Source organism: Pistacia vera, unplaced genomic scaffold, assembly GCF_008641045.1.
Source record: "Pistacia vera cultivar Batoury unplaced genomic scaffold, PisVer_v2 Contig927, whole genome shotgun sequence".
NCBI classification, from domain to species: domain Eukaryota; kingdom Viridiplantae; phylum Streptophyta; class Magnoliopsida; order Sapindales; family Anacardiaceae; genus Pistacia; species Pistacia vera.
In genome coordinates this window covers 6383-26166 of record NW_022196809.1, presented here as the reverse complement: position 1 = coordinate 26166, position 19784 = coordinate 6383, and the positions used below count along the sequence as shown (strand labels likewise).

Here is a 19784-nt window from a genome sequence, read left to right as displayed (position 1 = left end):
TCAGCCGGGCTGCTAATGGGCCCTAACGGCCCAAATCAAATATAATAAAAAAATACCAATTAAATGCATTTATAAATACTGTAAATAAATGAGATAGAAATAGAATAAAATTGAAAAAATAAATAATACGTTTACTAAATAAATGAACATATTATCGATCTACACTTATTAAATGGATTTTTTTTTTTTATATATTTTTTCCATAGATATTCTATTAAAATGCAAAAGAAAATAAATCCATTTCCTGTACAATTATGGACAAATTTTCTAAAAGCTCAAAAATCACCCAAACCGGTAACAATACCTATACATTGCATTACATTACAGCAACAGCATCAGAATGAAGGCTCCTCCACTGAAAACTCTTCTAATCACAGATACCATACTGTACATTACACATTTTAACCTAAACTCAATCAATTAATTACATCTAACATTTCAATTACACATCCTATGGATTCAATCCCACCTCTTTCAAGAAGAGAGAGTGCTAGTTCACATTCATGCCATCCTTTCAATCCATTTGCCAGTTTCTTCAATGTCTCTACCTGCACTGCTTCAACCCATGCTGGAGCACAGCTTACTATCAGACCTACTAAACATGAAACATACGCTTTCCAAGTGGCGGGATGACAGCCGAGCGATATGTTCCCATCCAATACCCTCCCCAGAAACTCCAAGTGCTTACTTATGATGAGGGCCCTTCTGGAGAATGTACATGACTCTTTTGTTGTGGCTCCAACACCCCACATCAGTGATCCAGATAGAACTAACATATATGCCATTGCATAGCCTTCCATTATTCGAGCTACGGCACTCGCCTTCCCAGCTTTCTCTTCTCTTGATGATAGCAACCAGGTTGGTATAGTTTCTCGGTATAGTTCTTGAACCATGTGTAATCCACCGGTGTGAAATAAGAGGCTTGCACCCAGCGTACCCACCTCTCTTGCCTTGGAACTGGCTAGAGACAATGATGCTCGACTAGACTTCAACCTGTGCGAGTCTGAGCTTGCCCATCTACCGGCTGCTTCTCGAGCATACTCTGCTACAAGCCCTACGATCACATCACTAATATGTTCAACATCATGTATTGTCCTGCAAGACCGAAGGTAAAGAAATCCAGGTGCTATGGACATGGCAGGACAAACAGTATGAGCTGAAACAATGCAGCCCAGTAGATTATCTACGCTGCTTTGGTTGGTCAACAAAGGAGAAACATGAAGGGATCCAAGGAATGAGGTGAAGCAACTTCTCAGAAGCTGGACAACAGCTTCTTTGTTTCGTATGAACACAGTACGAGAACACGATACCACTATGAATTCATGCCAGCCGCGAGCCTTTTGTGCCCACAGGGAGCCAATTATGGGAATGATAGGCCAGGGGCAACCTGACGCACAGTTCTCCAAAGCTGGCCCAACTACACCATGGAGGTACTCCAGGCTTTTGTTGAGTTTGAAAGTAATGGTTAAACTGACAAAAGCTGCAAGCGGAAGTGGAAGCACTATCGGCAATTTCTCTGCGAAAAGGTATCAATTAAAGGTTTAGCAAGGGAAAGGCTGGAAAATATTCTTAGATTGGTAAAGTGCGCATTGCTATCATCAACAGCCAGAGAGACTCACCATGGAGATCCCAATAAAAACAGGAGGAAATGCTTTATAAAGTGAGAAGTTATTCACTGCCCCATGAGCATATGCACCTCTAAACTTAATTTGGGACAATAATAAGCTTTCATGAAACACAGTGCTCCAGGAGCATAGTATGTGCAAACACTGGTTGAATAAGAAAACATTCACGCACCATATGAGAGTGAGACAACATTATCTGATTAGAGCAGTTTGTATCTTACAAGCTAACAGCAACTAGTATCAAATCTATATGTGTGCATACTTGCAGCCGCAATCTTAATTATTGGTCATTTGGATCGTTCATCAGCCATGGCTTCATTAAATTCATTTAAAAATTATATCCCTACTTCAGTGCTTTGATACCCACACTTTAGAGTACATAGCACCATACGTAAGACCACTGTGATCAATTATAGAAATCTTTTAACAAAATTAGAAAAGAAAAGGAAAAGATTTTATTTTGCTGTCTCTCAGGATGTCCAACTATAGAACACAGTTGTTAGAATAAAAATACGATAGAACTTTATAATAGGATAATTTATTATTGTATAGAAAGAAAAGCTGGCGAATATACCACAGGAACAGAGGGGAACATTAACACCGGCAGCAGCCAGTATTGCTTTCAGTTCAGACTCAATTGAAGGCAAGTTTGCTGCTGGACTAGGCCAATCTATTCCATTCATCGGAACTGGTTTCCATACACCACGAGTGACTTCTGCTGAGAAATAACTGATAATTGCAGCAAGAGATGCAGGCAAAAAGTCCACAAGGTCCCTCAGGCCTGCAAGCATCCAAGAGTTTAAGCAGTATGCTATTCAGTAATAATATAAATAGTTACAATCAATTAGCACCACATTTTGTACACTTCTTATACTATTTTGTGATAATAGAAAAGAGGGAAAAAAGAGCCTCATATACAAGTAAAGTTAGTCTCTAATTGACCTGTTGTCAAGTCCCGAGATGAAAGCCTTCCATATGCACAAGCAGTTAAAACAGCCTCAAGAACAAAAGGGATTGCTTCCAACAGTTCCCATGCAGGCAGGATAGGTCTCTGGTAAACATCTTCTCCCGTACTTGCAGGGGACTCAGAAACACTGGCGGTTGATGGGGTTGAAGAATTACCCGATGAGGCTCCGCTTTTAGTCATTTTGGAGTAAATCATACTTAAAATCTTATTAGCAACTTGATGAACAGGATTGCTGGTAGAAAGGCCAGAGGGTGCTGAAGCAATACAAGATTTGTTTTGACAATACCAAGCACGTAATTTTGGAAAATGATCAAGATATATGGGCTTATCTGACACCTGCTGATCCAAATTGCTGTTTATTTCATTCTGAGAAGCAGAATAATGCGATGCAATGCGGTAATTACGCAATAACAAAAGATACTCTAGATTAAGCTCGACTCCCATTGCTCCATCAGTGATGGATTGCTCAAGAGGTGGTCTATAGAATTTCCATAGACGAAGAAGAAACAGAAAAGCAGAAGAAAAAACCATGTAAAATGAGGGCCCGTCACCAGAATTTGATTTGTTACTTGATGTAGGTACAAGTGACCCAAAGACCTCACAAAGTGGCATCACAGCTGCTGCAACTTCCGGAATCTGCAGGAACAGAAACTTCGCATCCATCAGAATGCACATTGGCCCACAAGCATGACAAGATGAGAAATGTTGTGTCTAACAACAGCTATAGATAAAGAAATTGATTGGAAAGCAAAGCATCCAATGTATCCATACATATTTTGCTTCATGAGTTCAAATATAGGTTGACTTGGAATTGGCCCCAAAGTGAACCTAAAGAAACTCAATGGAAAACTTGTTTCCCAAAACAAGATTTCCTGAGCTAAATCATGATAGCATAAAGTATAGTTCACAATTTCACTATAAGTTGTATGGACATTATATTGATTATATACAACTTGTACAAAAACACACCTTTGGTGTCATGCATACATCTGAAAGATGTCCTTTTTTAGAACTTGGTAGTATTAATATTATTGAACCTAAAACCTTTGCAACTTTTTACAGAAAATTTAATCCAATTTAGATATCACATAAAAAATAAATGGGGCTCACAAAGTGTTCACATATTCGACAACTTCTATGAATCTTGATCCATTTTCAAAAGGCTCATTGGTCTTTTTCAGCCTTGTTCAATGTGACATTTGGCTTACAACTGTATATCAACAAATAGGTAGAATGTTTTTAACCTCCAATCAGTAGATCTTATTTTCTTCACTAACTAAATTCATTCAGCAAAAGTGCATCGGTTACTAGTATATTTAATTTATAGTTTATTTGTCTCACTTTTTCAGTTGGAATAACTAGCTTGGTAAATTTTTCAATTAATATATAAATTCAGTGACTATGGCATTTTTGGTAGACATCAATACATATGTTGGTTTAATTTTGTCAATATATACCCAAGGATCTTGTCAACACATTATCATATCATAATATGACTAAAGCCAATTTTACAAAAAAAAAAAAAAAATCAATTTGAAAATATCTATTGGTAAATATAGAAAATAATATCAAGGAATACAAAAAAATGTCAGCATGCATTTTAACAGAACTGAGCAAGACAATGTTAAAGAGTGACTGCATGCTTTAAATTAATAAGAAAAAACTCATGACCTGGGTTTCTGTTAGGATCCCACATTGAAAGCGAAAAGGGTGGGCATGTGGGTTATAAAGGCTTGTGCACCCTCCCTTGACAAGCCGGTTTTCCAAGGAAAGTTCTACTCAAGCCCATGAAAGACCCATGGCCCAACCCAAATTGTTGAGTTATTGGAGTGGGTTTCTATCAATTGGTATCAGAGCGTGATCCTGCGCCTATGTGGCAGCGCACGCGTGACAGGCTGACCTTGGGCCCGGGCTGCTACACCGAGAAATGGCATGGATGCCCGAGAGAAAGGGGATCCGCGTAGTCACCCAAGGGGTAAAGAGGCCGACGGGGGTAAAGAGGCCGACGTGGACGTCGGTTGAGGAAACGTGGTAGAATGTTAGGATCCCACATTGAAAGGGAAAAGGGTGGGCATGTGGGTTATAAAGGTTTGGGCACCCTCCCTTGACAAGCCGGTTTTCCAAGGAGAGTTCTACCCAAGCCCATGAAAGACCCATGGCCCAGCTCAAATTGTTGAGTTATTGCAGTGGGTTTCTATCAGTTTCACACCAAATTATTTTATTGATATGTGCATTGTTACTTGAAAACAGCAAATAAGACATGTCAAACTAGCAGATTACCATATATGAGAGCCAAAAATGGTTTGCTTATTATGAACAAAGATAATGACTGCACATTGCATGTTGTATGAAATATAAAATTAAAATGACTCTTATCAGGAAGAATCCAAAGACATATGAAATTGGTACCACTAATCAAGAACACACAGCCAAACAAAAATTTAAAAAAATAAAAGCAGGAAAAAGAAAATGCAAGTACTTGACTTACCACTCCGTGCATAGAAAGAATATGAATAGTATCGATAGTGGATACTTCAAACAGGATAGCACTAAGCATAGACATATGATCAATTAAGTGACTCCTTGGTCCAGTATAACCAGGAGGGACAGGCGGAGAAAGAATCTTGACCAGAAAGCATACCACTTCTTCCTGCAGACAAAAGACAAAAGAACAAAGTATTGAGAAGAAAGAACTAGAACTTTCTTCAAGTGAAAAAATTATGGTAAATCAAATGCATCAAGCCCAAAATACAAAGTCAGGTCCAGAATTTTTAAATCCACATACGGAGACTTAATAAGAACTTCCCCAAGTATAAACAGAACTCTTCATCTGTAGTGGAAAAGGCTGGAGAGTGAGGGCCAGGGGTTAAGGTCAGGCTTCTGCCAGAGTATATCTAGCTTAGAGTAGAATCACCACTAATACTGATATACAAAATACAAATCACAAACTAAACCATTCCTACTAATTACCATGAATGATATATGCATAGGGTAGTCTATGTGAACCCTGATGCACTATTCCACCATTACAGAAATATCCTTCTGTTAAATTTGGAAAGGACTGTCTTTCTGATCTTGCACACAGATCTTTCTGACTTTGTCTTCTCAGTTTGGTACTTCAACCTTGAATCAACTCACTGCTACACACGTAGATGTGTGCATACAGCCCAATCTCCATCCCTCTATCTACTGTTTCTTAAGCTATTGTCCAATCATCGCTGAATTCTCATTTCACTTTCACAAGTTTCAGGTATTACCCACAATTTTTGTTCCATTAGATATAAGTGGCTATATAGTAGTCTTGTAAAAATTTCTTTTCTGCTTGACAAGTATTTTACCAAAAAGGTATTTTAGATGTACTTAATCCATTTTGCCCTTATTCTATACGTAACATTAGCAAATTTCTGCTTTAGTTTTGTTTTGATAACCCAGAAATGCATCAAACTACTGTCAAATCCTACACCCTTTAGAGTTTGGAAACAAGGGGATAAGAACTTCCAACCACTTGGTTAGAAATCAAGGAACAATAACCACAAAAGTTCATACGTCAATACTACAAATTATATAATAGGAACTTCAAAACAGAAATACTTTTAAGTTTTCGCAAAAATGGGTATGATTCCTATATCATGATACCAAGTAAAACCATGAATAATATTTACGTGATGATGTATATAAGAGAGTCTTCAAAGCATGTAACTTGAAATTTTCAATATTGCTGGACAAATGTGTTACCTGAATATTCCATCCACGGGTGAGGGATGCACCGCATAGAATTTTTGCAGCTGCTGATCGCTCCTCTACCAACCCATTCAATGCAATATGGTATAGTTTCTCTATTTCTGCTAAACTTTAAATAAAAGAAAAATAGAAAAGAAAATAAAAAAATCTGCCATATCAGAGTAAAACAGGAATATTGTCACTTATACCTTGAAGCAGGAGTACTGAAAAGCAAAGCTGTAAGTGAACCATTTAATGGTGCTCCTTCCATGAACATGGACCAAGGAGATTTTTGAACTGGTGATAGTTCAGACAGTGCAATTACTGATGCCGGAACATAACCATGCCAAAAATATGCCGATGTGTCAATTAAATTTCTTGCAATGCAAGCTTCCACTATGAGGTGCCTCATGTTGCCACCTAAAAAGAAAAAATTGAATGCTAATATATCACATGATGAATCAGATAGACGGAAATAAGAAGACAGTGAAAAAGAAAAAGAAGAGACACAGGAAGCATTAATTCCAAGACATAATGAATAATAAGAATAAAATGAAGAAAACATAAACTTCCAAGTTACCTGAATTTAAAAATGGGTCACCAGGACTGTTACTGACTAAACCATCCGTTGTAATCTGTGAAATGGAAATGAATCTTGCTGCTTTTGCAGCTGCATTATTGGCTTCCCCAACGGCAGATGCTGGAGGGCATAAGAGCCCAGTAAAGTTTTCAAGCACCTGGAGAGAGGAAATCAATTCCTCTTTAATTGAAGCAAGGCACTGCCCACCTAATCCACGTCCAAACCCAGTTTCCGTACACCCAGGTGTTGCTACCCCCTTAACCTTCGAAAACTGCAATTTGGACTCTTCAGCCAAAACATCAGCAATTGCCAAGGGGACAATAGACAAAAGCATACAAAGGCGGGCCTCAAGATGTGGAACAGGGCCTTCTGGAGGATCACGTTCCTGCAGTGGAGTAAGAGGCATAAAAAAGAATTCTGGTGTGCATATAGTTTAAATCAATTGAAGAGAAGTTAGCACAGATTTAGCCTCTACTCTTTGCACAAGCCGAAGGGCTGAAAGCCAAAGTGCTAGGAAAGTTTCTTGCCAGCTTGCCCGGTTAAGTACTCTGAGGGTATTAATTGTTTCTGCAGTAAGACATCAACATTATGGCATTGCCCATTCCTTCAGCTTTCGAGAATACTTCTTTCAAAAAAGGTGAAAAATAAAAAAACCAAACATGTATAAAAATTGCACACACAAAAAAGGGGAAAGAAAATAAAATATTAAGCAGAAAAAAAACATTAAAATAACCTCTCTTCAAGTAGATATACCTGAAAGTATAACAATGGCTGACCTGACAGGAAGTTGTCGCCCATCCATTGCATTCTCCATGTAAATATCAAAGGGAAGCCAACAAGCTGACAAACCAGATTCACTATTGCAGCAAGACGTTGGCCTCAATGATTTAGTATCAACAAGCATTCCAATGAGCCTATGCTTATTTAGCCTGTTGTCATAACCCAAAACTTTCTGGACATTAGAACATAATGTAGCTAAAAGCTGGTTTGCAGACTTCAGTTTTGAGGATGCTAACTTATTGGCTTCAAGAAACTGCAGCCTCTGCAGAAGGCCATTGAACTTTTCAGGCCTATAGAAGCAGAAAAGGAGACAAGAAAGAGGGGATGACAGAGATCAGAAGTTTCCGATGCTTGAACTTGTTTGTTCAGAATAAATTACTAATGCCCAGTGAACTGCCAGCAGTAGTATTTAAATAGAAATTGCAACAACATCCCAATAAGTAATCTTTCTTTAATGAATTAGTTCCACGATCTTCACTATGTTGATTAACAAACATTTCATGAGAATGTTCTAGGTTAGAATAAACATCAAACATCCCCTGGATTGCAAAAGAAGGCAATAAAAAGGTCTAATCTGAGAGCTTGTTCATCTATCATTCCTGAAGGAGCTATTTCACTAGGTCACCGATTTGATTACTCCATCTAGGTTAAAAGTCTGTTCATGAACTTACTAGTTAAGCTACCACCTTAACCTAGGAAAAGCAGAGTTTTGAACAATTTGAAAGACCAATATAAGGACATAGTATTTGTCATGTATCATCGAATTTCTACAATTTGGTGATAATGGATAAATTATTGTTGAACTGAAATTTAAGCGCAGATGTGGCTTCTTATAACATGGGATTCCAAATTACGCCAAACAAGTGGACTAAACTTGAACTAGCATTATCCAGGACACTTGCAAAACTACTATTATTTGATGTTTGTACCCAAGAAGCAAAGAAACACAATGTTTTGTTTAAGGCTAGTGTAAGCAAGGTAATTAGTGTTTAAAGCTGTGACTTAATCATCCAATTGAGAAATAAAAAAGAAGTCAGCAAAGTCATACATGTTGAAGTGAACAAGGCGAAGTAGAACCACGGCTTTTCCACTTTCAGCAAGCTTGTTCAAGACTTGAAGCGCAATGAGAGAATTCTTCATCCTCATCTGCACAAGATGTTGTTCATTTCCAACAGAGTCAATCTCCATAATACTGTGGTGTTCAACACTTTCAACTCCTGCACTTGGATTCGGAAATCCCCAATCCTCAAACAAGCTATCAATCAAGCGAACAATAACGGTGAAGAAGAACAAAACAAACACGTGTCCAAGCTCCACAACTCCAACATTGTAAGTCTGAGAAAGCTCAAGGCTAACACTAACAGATTCTATAATCCTGCAACAAACAAGCAAACAAAAATAAGAGAGCATGTGGGTTTAAACCAAAACTAATTAATAGAACAAAAAACGTGACTTTAACTTACTTGTGTTTACAAGAATCGGAGGTGACGTCATGAAACGACAGAGCGTGTCGATTAAGGAGCTCGAGATAAAGCCGGAAAGCTTGAGGCTGAGAGCGTCGATGAGGAACGAGTTTGGCAGTGAGAAGAGAAAGAAGATGAAGCGGAGAGAGAAGGCGAGAGGAAAGAGCGTAATCGAAAAACTTCCAAAGAGAAGGATGATTGTTCTGAAAACAAAGATAAGACACCAAAACTTCTCCTAATTCCGGGCTGGGTTCAACCTTCCCGGAGTTTAAACAATTCCCGATTTCCATAGCCCAGATTAAAGGACCATCCTGCCGCTGTTGGCATCTCTTCACAGTCTCAATCACCCTTTGCTGGAAAGACTCTTCTCCCATCTCCATCACCATCACTACAATGCAGACAAGATATTCGAGAAATAACCTCAACCAACATTCATCTCCTAAACCTCCACTCCCAGTTATATCAACCAGTTATTTTAATACGTCCAAAGTGGGATTTACAGTGATTGTACAACATGGGAGTGTTTCCTTTGTGAACAAAAATGGAAATGCCCGTCATTATCAACCAGTTTCAAGCACAAATTAATCAAGTCTTTGTAAGAATTGACCCCGGTTCAAGCTACGATTATCAACTTTATCACAAAAAACGAATCAAACAACATTCACACATAAATTGTTTTAATCAAATTCCTGACTGCATTGATTGCATGTAGTCAAGACAGATTTGACGATTTCTTTAACAGAGGGGCCTACTGTGAGTGGTGGCATTGATTTGACATATGACGACCGCAGATTTGTGGGTTAAGGTTAAGCTTCTTCTAATTAATTAATTATATTATTTAGGATTTGCTTTTGTGTTCAGACACCTCACTTCACCTATTTTTAATTGAGCAAACTACTTTTTTTAAAATATCGTTATATTACTTAAATTTATATTTTATTTTTAATTTCGATATCGTTACGACCCTATATTATTATCATTTTTTTTTTTCTGATCATCACTCATCAAAACCTCTCAAATCTTACTCTCATCAACCCCACCAATCATCAGCAATCGAGTGATTAGAGTTTACACAATTGTCTCTCCCAAATTAAATTTCGATCAATCTCAATTACCAAAATCAAATCTTTCCACCACCAAAAGACTCATCGACCTCCCCTTTTCGAAAACCCAAATAATATGATAATGAGTTTACTCTCTGTTCATCGATAGAATATAAATTTAGATAGTAAAGTGGTATTTTAAAAGCCTGTGGGTGAATTAAATCATTATTTGGGTGGGAAAAGGTTTCGTGAACTCTTTTTAATTAAATATTCTATGTTTGCAAATTTACTCAAAGGACCCTATTTGGGGTTCAATTGAAAAATAACAATTCTTTAGGGCTTTTGGATGGGCTCCTCAGTCCTCACACTAAATTTAGTCAATTTTGTCCCTGTCTGCGTCTCGTTCACCGGCCCGGACCGCCTGGTGTCATTTTTCTAATTTGACTGTGAAAAAGGGTTATTTCAGTAATTCTTCCAATTAGTGGTTGCATACGTGTAAAACTAATTAATTATGGTTGAACCAATAATCAAATTAATTGTGGTTTACACATAGACTCAATTAAACAAGTTAAATATGTTGAATGTGACAATATAAAATGGAAAAGGTATACGGGTCATGACATGTCTCATGTGATAAAATGGTCCAAATTTGTTCGATAACTATGTTCGATTCGTGTTTTGAAGTTTTACGTGAGTAATTAAATGAATCGTATCCAAGTTGTTCACTCGATTAGTTATCATTTCAAATTTGTGTTTCGAGCTTGTATACAACTAATGAAACAAGTCAATATCCGTGTTCACCAAAATACTATACATCATTCAAACAACCACCATAATTCAAATGTTATTCTTACCCTAATTCATACTTTGATTATTCTAGTTTTTATATAATAAAATCAATTTAAATTTTAAATTAGGGTTTAGAACTTAACGCATACATTTTATGAAACTAAGACAAACATAAAACATAGCTTAAGATAACTATTATACAAGAGTTAATTGAATTTCCCCTCTTCTCTTTAAATATCTAAAATAAGAATCTATTTCTTGTTGTCACTTTTTTGATGCTGTTTTCAGTCATCCGATTATAACATTTTACTCTTAAACTATTAAATTAAACACTTACATATGTTCTTCACGTATAACTCAAATTGAACGACTGTGAAGTTATGTAATACTTTCACATATTATGGGTGGGTTGTCACGACCCGGATTCGGCACACAGCCCCGGCGCCGCAACCATTCTACTCAGTACTGTCCCCCCCCTTAAGGGATTTTCTTTCGCCTCCCTCACCACTCGAACCCAAGACCAAGGGGCTAAAGTCATTTGGGAAGCATGGTGAGTACCATCAGGCCAGCTAGCCTGATGGTACTCACCATGCTCCCCAATTGACTATAGCCCCTTGGTCTTGGGTTCGAGTGGTGGGGGAGGCGAAATAAAAATCCCTTAAGGGGGGGGGACAGTACTCAGTAGAATGGTGGGGTCGCCGGGGCTGTGTGCCGAATCCGGGGCTGCCACATGGGTGATGTAAGAGCCATCTATATTCAGCTTTCAATTTGTGTTCGTCTAACCATCAAATTAAATGTGAATAACCTGCCTGTCTACTTCTCTTTGAAACAAGGGTGTTTTGATAGGAACCCATTCTCAAATTAATAAGAATTGGGCTGGACAATGGTCCTTTTGTGGTAATGCTCTCCTTGGAAAATCGATTTGCCAAGGGAGGGTGCCCAAGCCCTTATAAACCACATGCCACCATTTTTTCCTCTCAATGTGGGATCCTAAAATTCTCCTACGCTTTGAGACCCAACGTTCACGTTGGCCCACTCTGGACGACTTCACTCTGGGTGGCCTACTCTCCCAGGTTGCCCTTTTCTAGCTAGCCCTTTCCTAGGTCGTCCCTTCCAGAACACGGGCTTGACTTTGAGACCCAACGTCCACATTGACCCATTTCGGATGACTTCACTTTGGATGACCTACTTTCCTAGGTCGCTCCTTTTAGAACATGAGCTCAGGCGGGGTTTGACTCTGATACCATTCGATAGGAACTCACTCCCAAATTAATAAAAATTGAGCTGGGCAATAGGCTTTTGATAAAAATTGAGCTAGGCAATGGTTTTTTTGTGGGTTTGGGTAAAACTCTCATTGGAAAACCGGCTTGCTAAGGGAGGGTGCCCAAGCCCTTATAAACTACATGTCCACTTTAACTCAAATATATTGAATAATATTCAGGGATGATTACAAAGGATAAAGTAAGGTTTTATTTATAGCCTTCAAAGTAAAAAATTAAAGCATATCTCTCTCACATAAAACGAAACAAAAGTCAATATAATTAATTTTTTTTCTTTTTTTACCTTTACTTTTTATGCTCCTGCATCATAGGATCTTAACAGGTTTGAAACAATTTTGTTTTCTCGATATTACTATAATTTCACACGAGGAACTATTTAACTCAAATACTCAATCGCTTGCCATTGTTAGAAACCCTAAATATCGACGAAAAACCAATACATTGGAGAGAAAATTGTAATTAACTCTAATATAAAGTCTCATCACCCTCTTTAATGGAGTGATTCAAAGTTAAATCAAACCACTACCATGAGAATTAGATTTGAGAATAGGGTTAAGAAATAAGAATACAATATGGCTTTACTTTGTCAGGCTTTACTTTTTCTTTCTTTCTTTTTTTTAAAAATAAAATAAAATAAATAATTCCATCGCTATCGTGTCACACAAATCGAAGGCCGATTCATTAAGTCAAATTCATGAGTTCACACCAGCATCTCATTTTTCAAAGCAAGTTACAGGATCTTAACACGTGTAATATCAATCCACGTTTACTTTGTGTTTGTTTAAAAAAACACAAAGTAAAAACATTTATTAAATGAAGTTTGTTTTATTTATACAATCAAATTTCCTACTTTTTTCAAAATTACAGTAAGGGTAACGTTACAGTCAAAATCTTTTTTTTATAAATTTTCTCTCATGGACCATTTATAATTAGTTAACTGTAATTTATATATATTATAATTAAAAATAAACAAAAGGAGTGAGATCCAAATTCGTTTCTTTTTCATTCGTTTAAATAATTTAGTAAACGATTAAATTAATAATTGAGGAATTTAAAATTAATATTTGTTGCACCACGCCACAGTGAAATCTAAATCAAGTAATATGGATACGTGGAGCGCAACCCATGGCCCATTTTTTGGAGAGTTAATTACTAGTTAATTACCAATGTAACCCTATAGAAAGTTTTATTACTTATAGCACCACCAAAAAAATTTTTTCGCAACCTCAATGTTTATAAGAAATATATCCTCTTCAAAGATTTTAAAAGCTAGCACCATAACCCCTTAAACCGATAACACACAGAAAATTAAAAAAAAAAAAATTATAAAATTGGGTCTTAATATCAATTTGAGAATTGTGGTTAATATCCCTCAAAATTTCTTCTGATTATTGCTAATCACTCCTTTATTACTGTAAGTTAATGGTGATTAAGCAAAATCTTTACATGAAAGTGAGCGACTCTTTATAGATAGGAAAAGGTATATATTAAATTATCTCTAAGTAATCGAGTGGTTCGATAGGGACTCCTGAGTATATTACTCAAGAAATCCTAAGTTTGAATCCCTATTTGGTTGTTAATAGGGATAGTCACTGGCCTAGTTAGTAAATTCGCGAATAAAACATGAATTATACGCCCAACCGTATCATTCACGAATTTTCATATTTTATCAACCCAGCTATATTATTCGCGAACTATATGCCTTACACTATTTATTTTCGTATTTTTCCCATATCCAAATTTTTGCCAAATTTTGTCAAAAGTATTTTTTACCATTTGTCGGAGCATACTCATAAAATTCTCATACCCTTTTTTTCCGTACTCGTATTAACTAACTAGGGTGAGTTTTTGTTATAGACTATAATTTGAATCTTGGTTGTATTATTTATTTATTTTATTTGTTTGGAGCTATAGTTCGACTTTGAATTTTGGTTTTGTTATTTGTTTGATTTGAGACTATAATTGAATCTTGGCTATATATTGTGTTTGAGCCTGGAGACTATAATTTGAATCTCAGTTATATATTGTGTTATATTATTATGTCTAATAGTTATTAGTTAATTGAATACTTTGCATGTGAAATGTTATATTGATTTTAACCAGGTAGTCCATAAAAAGTACTAAAACCAGGATTGATATTGCTATATTTTTCAAAACGTATTATTGATAATGTGTCGTATTAAATCCGTATATACCTATACTGTATTTTCCTATATCCAAATTTTATGGTCGAATTTTTACAAACGTATTTTTCACCATTTGCCGTATCATATTCGTAAAATTTTAGTACCATTTTTTTGCCGTACCCATATTTACTAACTAGGGTCACTGCAGCTCTTATCCGATCGGTAGTTCCAGAGCCCCCAAAGATTAGTCGAGATGCTCGTAAACTAGCCCAAACACCCCCAATCATTTAAAAAAAAGAGGTCTATATCATGAGGTATGTTTAGTTGATGCCTTGTTGTGGGCATTAACTATATAAAACCATATGCAAGAATCTTACATTTTGTAGGGAAAGAGCTTACACAATCCTATATAGTTTAGGGTGCTCCTTAACTTGTCAGATGTATTTTGGGTTTAAAAGTTTGAAGGTAAAACTCTAGTTTTAACTTTAAAGGTATTTTTTTGTTATTTTTCAAAACCTATTGGGTTGTATTTAACTATGAAAAAGGGTTATTTAAGTAATTCTTCCAATTAGTCGTTGCATACATGTAAAACTAATTAATTATGGTTGAACCAATAATCAAATTAATTGTGGTTTACACATAGACTCAATTAAACAAGTTAAATATGTTGAATGTGACATTATAAAATGGAAAAGGTATACGGGTCATGACACGTCTCATGTGATCAAATAGTACAAATTTGTTCGATAACCGTGTTCTATTCGTGTTTTGAAGTTTTACATGAGTAATTAAATGAATCGTATCTGAGTTGTTCACTCGATTAGTAATCATTTCGAAATTGTGTTTCAAGCTTGAACACAGCTAATGAAACAAGTCAATATCCGTGTTGACCAAAATACTATACATCATTCAAACAACCACCATAATTCAAATGTTATTCTTACCCTAATTCATACTTTGATTATTTTTGTTTTTATATAATGAAATCAATTTAAATTTTAAATTAGGGTTTAGAACTTGACGCATACATTTTATGAAACTAAGACAAACATAAAACATAGCTTAAGATAACTTTTATAAAAGAGTTAATTGAATTTCCCCTCTTCTCTTTTAAGTACCTAAAATAAGAATCTATTTCTTGTTGTCACTTTTTCAATATGGTTTTCAGTCATCTGATTAGCACATTTTACTTTTAAACTATTGAATTAAATATTTACATATGTTCTTCACGTATAACTCAAATTGAATGACTATGAAGTTATGTAATACTTCCACATATTATGGGTGGGTAATGCAAGAGACATCTATATTCAGCTTTCAATTTGTGCCAGTCTAACCATCAAATTAAATGTGAATAACCCGTTCGCCCACCTCTCTTTGAAACAAAAGTGTTTTGATAGGAACATACTCCCAAATTAATAAGAATTGGGCTGGACGATGGTCCTTTTGTAGGCTTAGGTAGAACTATTCTTTAAAATCTGGCTTACCAAGAGAGGGTACCCAAGCTCTTATAAACCACATGCCCACCCATTTTTCCTTTCAATATGAGATCCTAACATTCTCACATGCTTTGAGACCTAATGTCCACGTTGGCCCACTTTGGATGGCTTACTCTCCTAGGTCGCCCCTTCCGGAACATGAGCTCGGACAAGGTTTAGATCTGATACCATTTGATAGAAACTCACTCCCAAATTAATAAGAATTAGGTTTGACAGTAGGCCTTTGATAAGAATTGGCTTAGGTAATGATCCTTTTGTGAGCTTGGATAAAACTCTCATTGAAAAATCGGTTTGCCAAAGGAGGTTATCCAAGCCCTTATAAACCACATGCGCACCCTTTTTTTCATCTCAATATAAGATCCCAACATGTTTAAAACAATTTCGATATTATTATAATTTCACACTAGGAACTATTTAACTCAAATACTCGATCACTTACTGTCGTTATAAACCCTAGTATCAACAAAACACCAATACATTGGGGAGAAAATTGTAATTAACTCTAATATAAAGTCTCGTCACCGTCTTTAACGGAGTGACTCAAAGTTAAATCAAACCACTACCATGAGAATTAGATTAGAGAATAGGGTTCAGAAATAAGAATACGATATGACTCCACTTTGTCAGCTTTTTCTTTTTCTATATTTCTTTTTTAAAATAAAATAATTCCATCGTTGTCGTGTCACACAAGTTGAAGGTCCCTTTTATTAAGTCAAATTCATGAGTTCACACTAAGCTCTCATTTTCCAAGCAAGTTGCACAGATCTTGACACGTGTAATTATCAATCCACGTTTACTTTGTGTTTGTTCAAAAAAACACAAAGTAAAAAACGTTTATTGAATGAAGTTTGTTTTATTTATGCCGTTGAAATTTCCTACTTCTTTGCGAAATAATAATAAGAATAATGTTACACTTATAATCTATTTTCGTAAACTCTCTCGCATAAACTTAACGTGATAATTTATAATTGATTAAATATAATTTATTAGATGAGATTCAAATGAGACAAATTGATCAATTATAAATTATCACGTTAAAATTATAAGAGAAAATTTATAAAAATAAATTGTTATCGTAATATTTTTTTAATAATAATAATTTTAATTAATTTTAAATAAACAACCTTCGTACACAAGGTATATGTTATAATTAAAATTAAACAAAAGGAATGAGATCCAAATTCGTATCTTTTTCATTCGTTTAAATAATTTGGTAAACGATTAAAGGAATTTAAAAATAATATTTGTTGCACCACGCTACAGTGAAATCTAAATCAAGTAACATGGATACGTGGAGCGCAACCCATGGCTCGTTTTTAGGACAGTTATTACTAGTTAATTACCAATGTAACCCTATAGAAAGTTCTATTACTTATAGCACCACCAAAAAAATTTATTCGCACCGTCATTGTTTATAACAAATATGTCCTCTTCAAGGATTTTAAAAGCTAGCACCATCACCCCTTAAACCGATAACACACAGAAATTTAAAAAAAAAAAAAAAAAAAAAAAATTATAAAAGTGGGTCTTAATATCAATGTGATAATTGTGGTTAATATCCCTCAAAATTTCTTCTAATTATTGCTAATCACTCCTTTATTAATGTAAGTTAACGGTGATTAAGCAAAATCTTTACACAAAAGTGAGTGACTGTTTATAGATAAGAGAAGGTATTTATTAAATTATCTCTAGATAACCGAGTGGTTTAATAGGGACTCTTAAGTGTATTATTCAAAAGGTCATAAGTTCGAGTACTTCTTTGGTTGCTAATAAAAGTAGTTATTGGCCTAATTAGTAAATTCGCGAATAAAACGTGAATTATAAGCCTAGTTGTATCATTCGCGGATTTTTGTATTTTATCAACTTAGCCGTATTATTCACGAACTATATGCTTCAGACGTTTTATTCTTGTATTCGAATTTTTGCAAACGTATTTTTCACCGTTTGTCGTATCATACCCGTACTCTGTTTTTGTCGTACTCGTATTTACTAACTAGGTTCACTGAAGTTCTTATCTAACTAATAGTTTTAGAGTCTCGGGAGATTAGTTAAAGTGTACGTAAAAAAAAAGGTCTGTATCATGAGGTACGTTTAGTTGATGCCTCGTTGTGGGCATTAACTATATAAAACCATATGCAAGAATCTTGCATTTCGTAGGGAAAGAGCTTGCACAAATGTACATAGTTTAGGGTGCTCCTTGACTTGGCAGATGTATTTTGGGTTGCAAAGTTTGAAGGTAAAACTGTGAGGTCTATGTGGTAAAATGGACAATACAATCAGGAATCAGCCGCAAAATACTTAAACTTGACTCTAGTTTTAACTTTTAAGGGATTTTTTTGTTATTTTTCAAAACCTATTGGGTTGCATTTAAACTTGACTCAAAGGAAAATCGCTACATCACTGAATGTTTGGCCATGCCGCCATGGTCCTAACCTGCTAGTGATTTAGTGGGGCTGTAACTGAAACCCAAACCCAAACCCACCACCACCCACTTGACCCAGAGTTAAAATCGCTACGCCACCGAATGTTACGCCATGGTCCTAAACTGCTAGTTGTAACCGAAACCCAAACCCACCATCACCCGCCCGCACCTCAACAATTTAATTTAATTAAGTTTTAATTTAATTGTTTTTGCAGGTAACTTGAAGATCCTCCATGGAAGCTTCTGATCTCGCTAGATTTTTTTCTTCAATGTGAAGCAGCCGGAGTTTTAAAATATATGATAAACAACTATATATAACACATAATCCCAAATTCAAAGATCCCATTGTTGCGGGAGGAAGAAGAAGATGGACATTGAAGCAAAGAATCAGCGAGGTTTCGGTAACCGGAAGCGGAGGAACATATGCATAAGCCTTGGAGTCACTCTAATCTTGATTATATTAATACTGGTGATCTTAGCATTCACCGTTTTCAAAGCCAAAGACCCCGTAGTCACCGTCGATTCCGTCGCTCTTGAAAACCTCAGTGTGCGGCTTGACATGCCCAGAGTGACGGTGAATATAAACTTGACCATCGCCGTCAGTCTCACCGTCGAAAATCCGAACAAAGTGGGCATGACGTACAAGGACAGCGCGGCGTTGTTGATTTACAGAGGAGAGCAAGTGGGAGAAGCTCCGATTCCTGCGGGGAAAATATCGGCCGATGAATCAGTTCCTATGAATGTATTGATGACCGTGATGGCCGACCGTTTCATGTCAAATTCTCAGACTTTTAACGACGTCGTAGCGGGTTCGTTACCTCTCAGCACTAACACAAAAATTTCAGGGAAAGTTTCAATCTTTAATATGATTAAGGTTCATGTGACCTCGGTTTCTAACTGTAGTTTCACTGTTCTTATATCTAACCGTACAGTTAGCGACAGGCAGTGTACGTATAAGAATAGCTTATAATATCCAGATTGTCGGCGTCTCGTCTGTATTTTCTTTTTCTGATTATTGATATTTTTGTTTTATGCAATAATAAATTCGCTTTACTACTTTGATGGGATGATTCAATTTTTGTTTATACTCGTAACAAATTCGAAACCCATTACTGAATTTTGTTTTTATCGAACCCCAATAAGATCAAAAATCTTATTCCCTTATTATCATGGGGTCAGTTTGTTTTATTGTTTTGGACAAAATTTTAGGAATGATATTGGTTAGTTAAATAAGGTGAGTATTACGAGATAAAATTTAAAATTTAACAAAAAAATCTCCTAAGTTTGCTAATTTAACTAAACACCTCAATATATAAAACATTTGTAAAATGATAAAAACACCCCCACCTATCCACAGTGCCAAATTCTGGCCACCACAGCCGAAATTTGGCTGGAAAATGGCTTTATGACGTAGACCGGTCGGATCTGGCAGGTAGGGCGTCGATATGACATTTTCCAGTCAGATCTATGGTCAGATCTGGCCGTCGACG

General features: G+C 36.0%; 2 protein-coding genes across 4 annotated transcripts; one reads left to right on the top strand and one right to left on the bottom strand.

The window, feature by feature from the left end:
- Positions 1 to 214: 214 nt before the first annotated feature.
- LOC116120153 (mediator of RNA polymerase II transcription subunit 33A-like) lies at positions 215 to 9584 on the bottom strand. 3 transcript variants are annotated; one of them, XM_031406090.1, is made up of 12 exons: positions 9136 to 9584; positions 8721 to 9047; positions 7909 to 7962; positions 7646 to 7821; positions 7368 to 7459; positions 6893 to 7277; positions 6522 to 6732; positions 6328 to 6442; positions 5081 to 5242; positions 2568 to 3228; positions 2200 to 2406; positions 215 to 1516 (listed from the first exon to the last, which is right to left on the bottom strand). In XM_031406090.1, the coding sequence occupies exons 1-12, from the start codon at positions 9519 to 9521 to the stop codon at positions 417 to 419; spliced, it is 3876 nt and encodes a 1291-aa protein (XP_031261950.1). In that variant the 5' UTR covers positions 9522 to 9584; the 3' UTR covers positions 215 to 416. The 3 variants fall into 3 exon arrangements, with proteins under 3 accessions (XP_031261950.1, XP_031261949.1, XP_031261951.1); XM_031406089.1 differs by having other exon boundaries at positions 7646 to 7962; XM_031406091.1 differs by lacking the exon at positions 7909 to 7962.
- A 9030-nt stretch (positions 9585 to 18614) lies between these two features.
- Positions 18615 to 19323, top strand: LOC116120187. The gene has a single exon (XM_031406131.1). The coding sequence runs from the start codon at positions 18662 to 18664 to the stop codon at positions 19262 to 19264; it is 603 nt and encodes a 200-aa protein (XP_031261991.1). The 5' UTR covers positions 18615 to 18661; the 3' UTR covers positions 19265 to 19323.
- Positions 19324 to 19784: the final 461 nt, after the last annotated feature.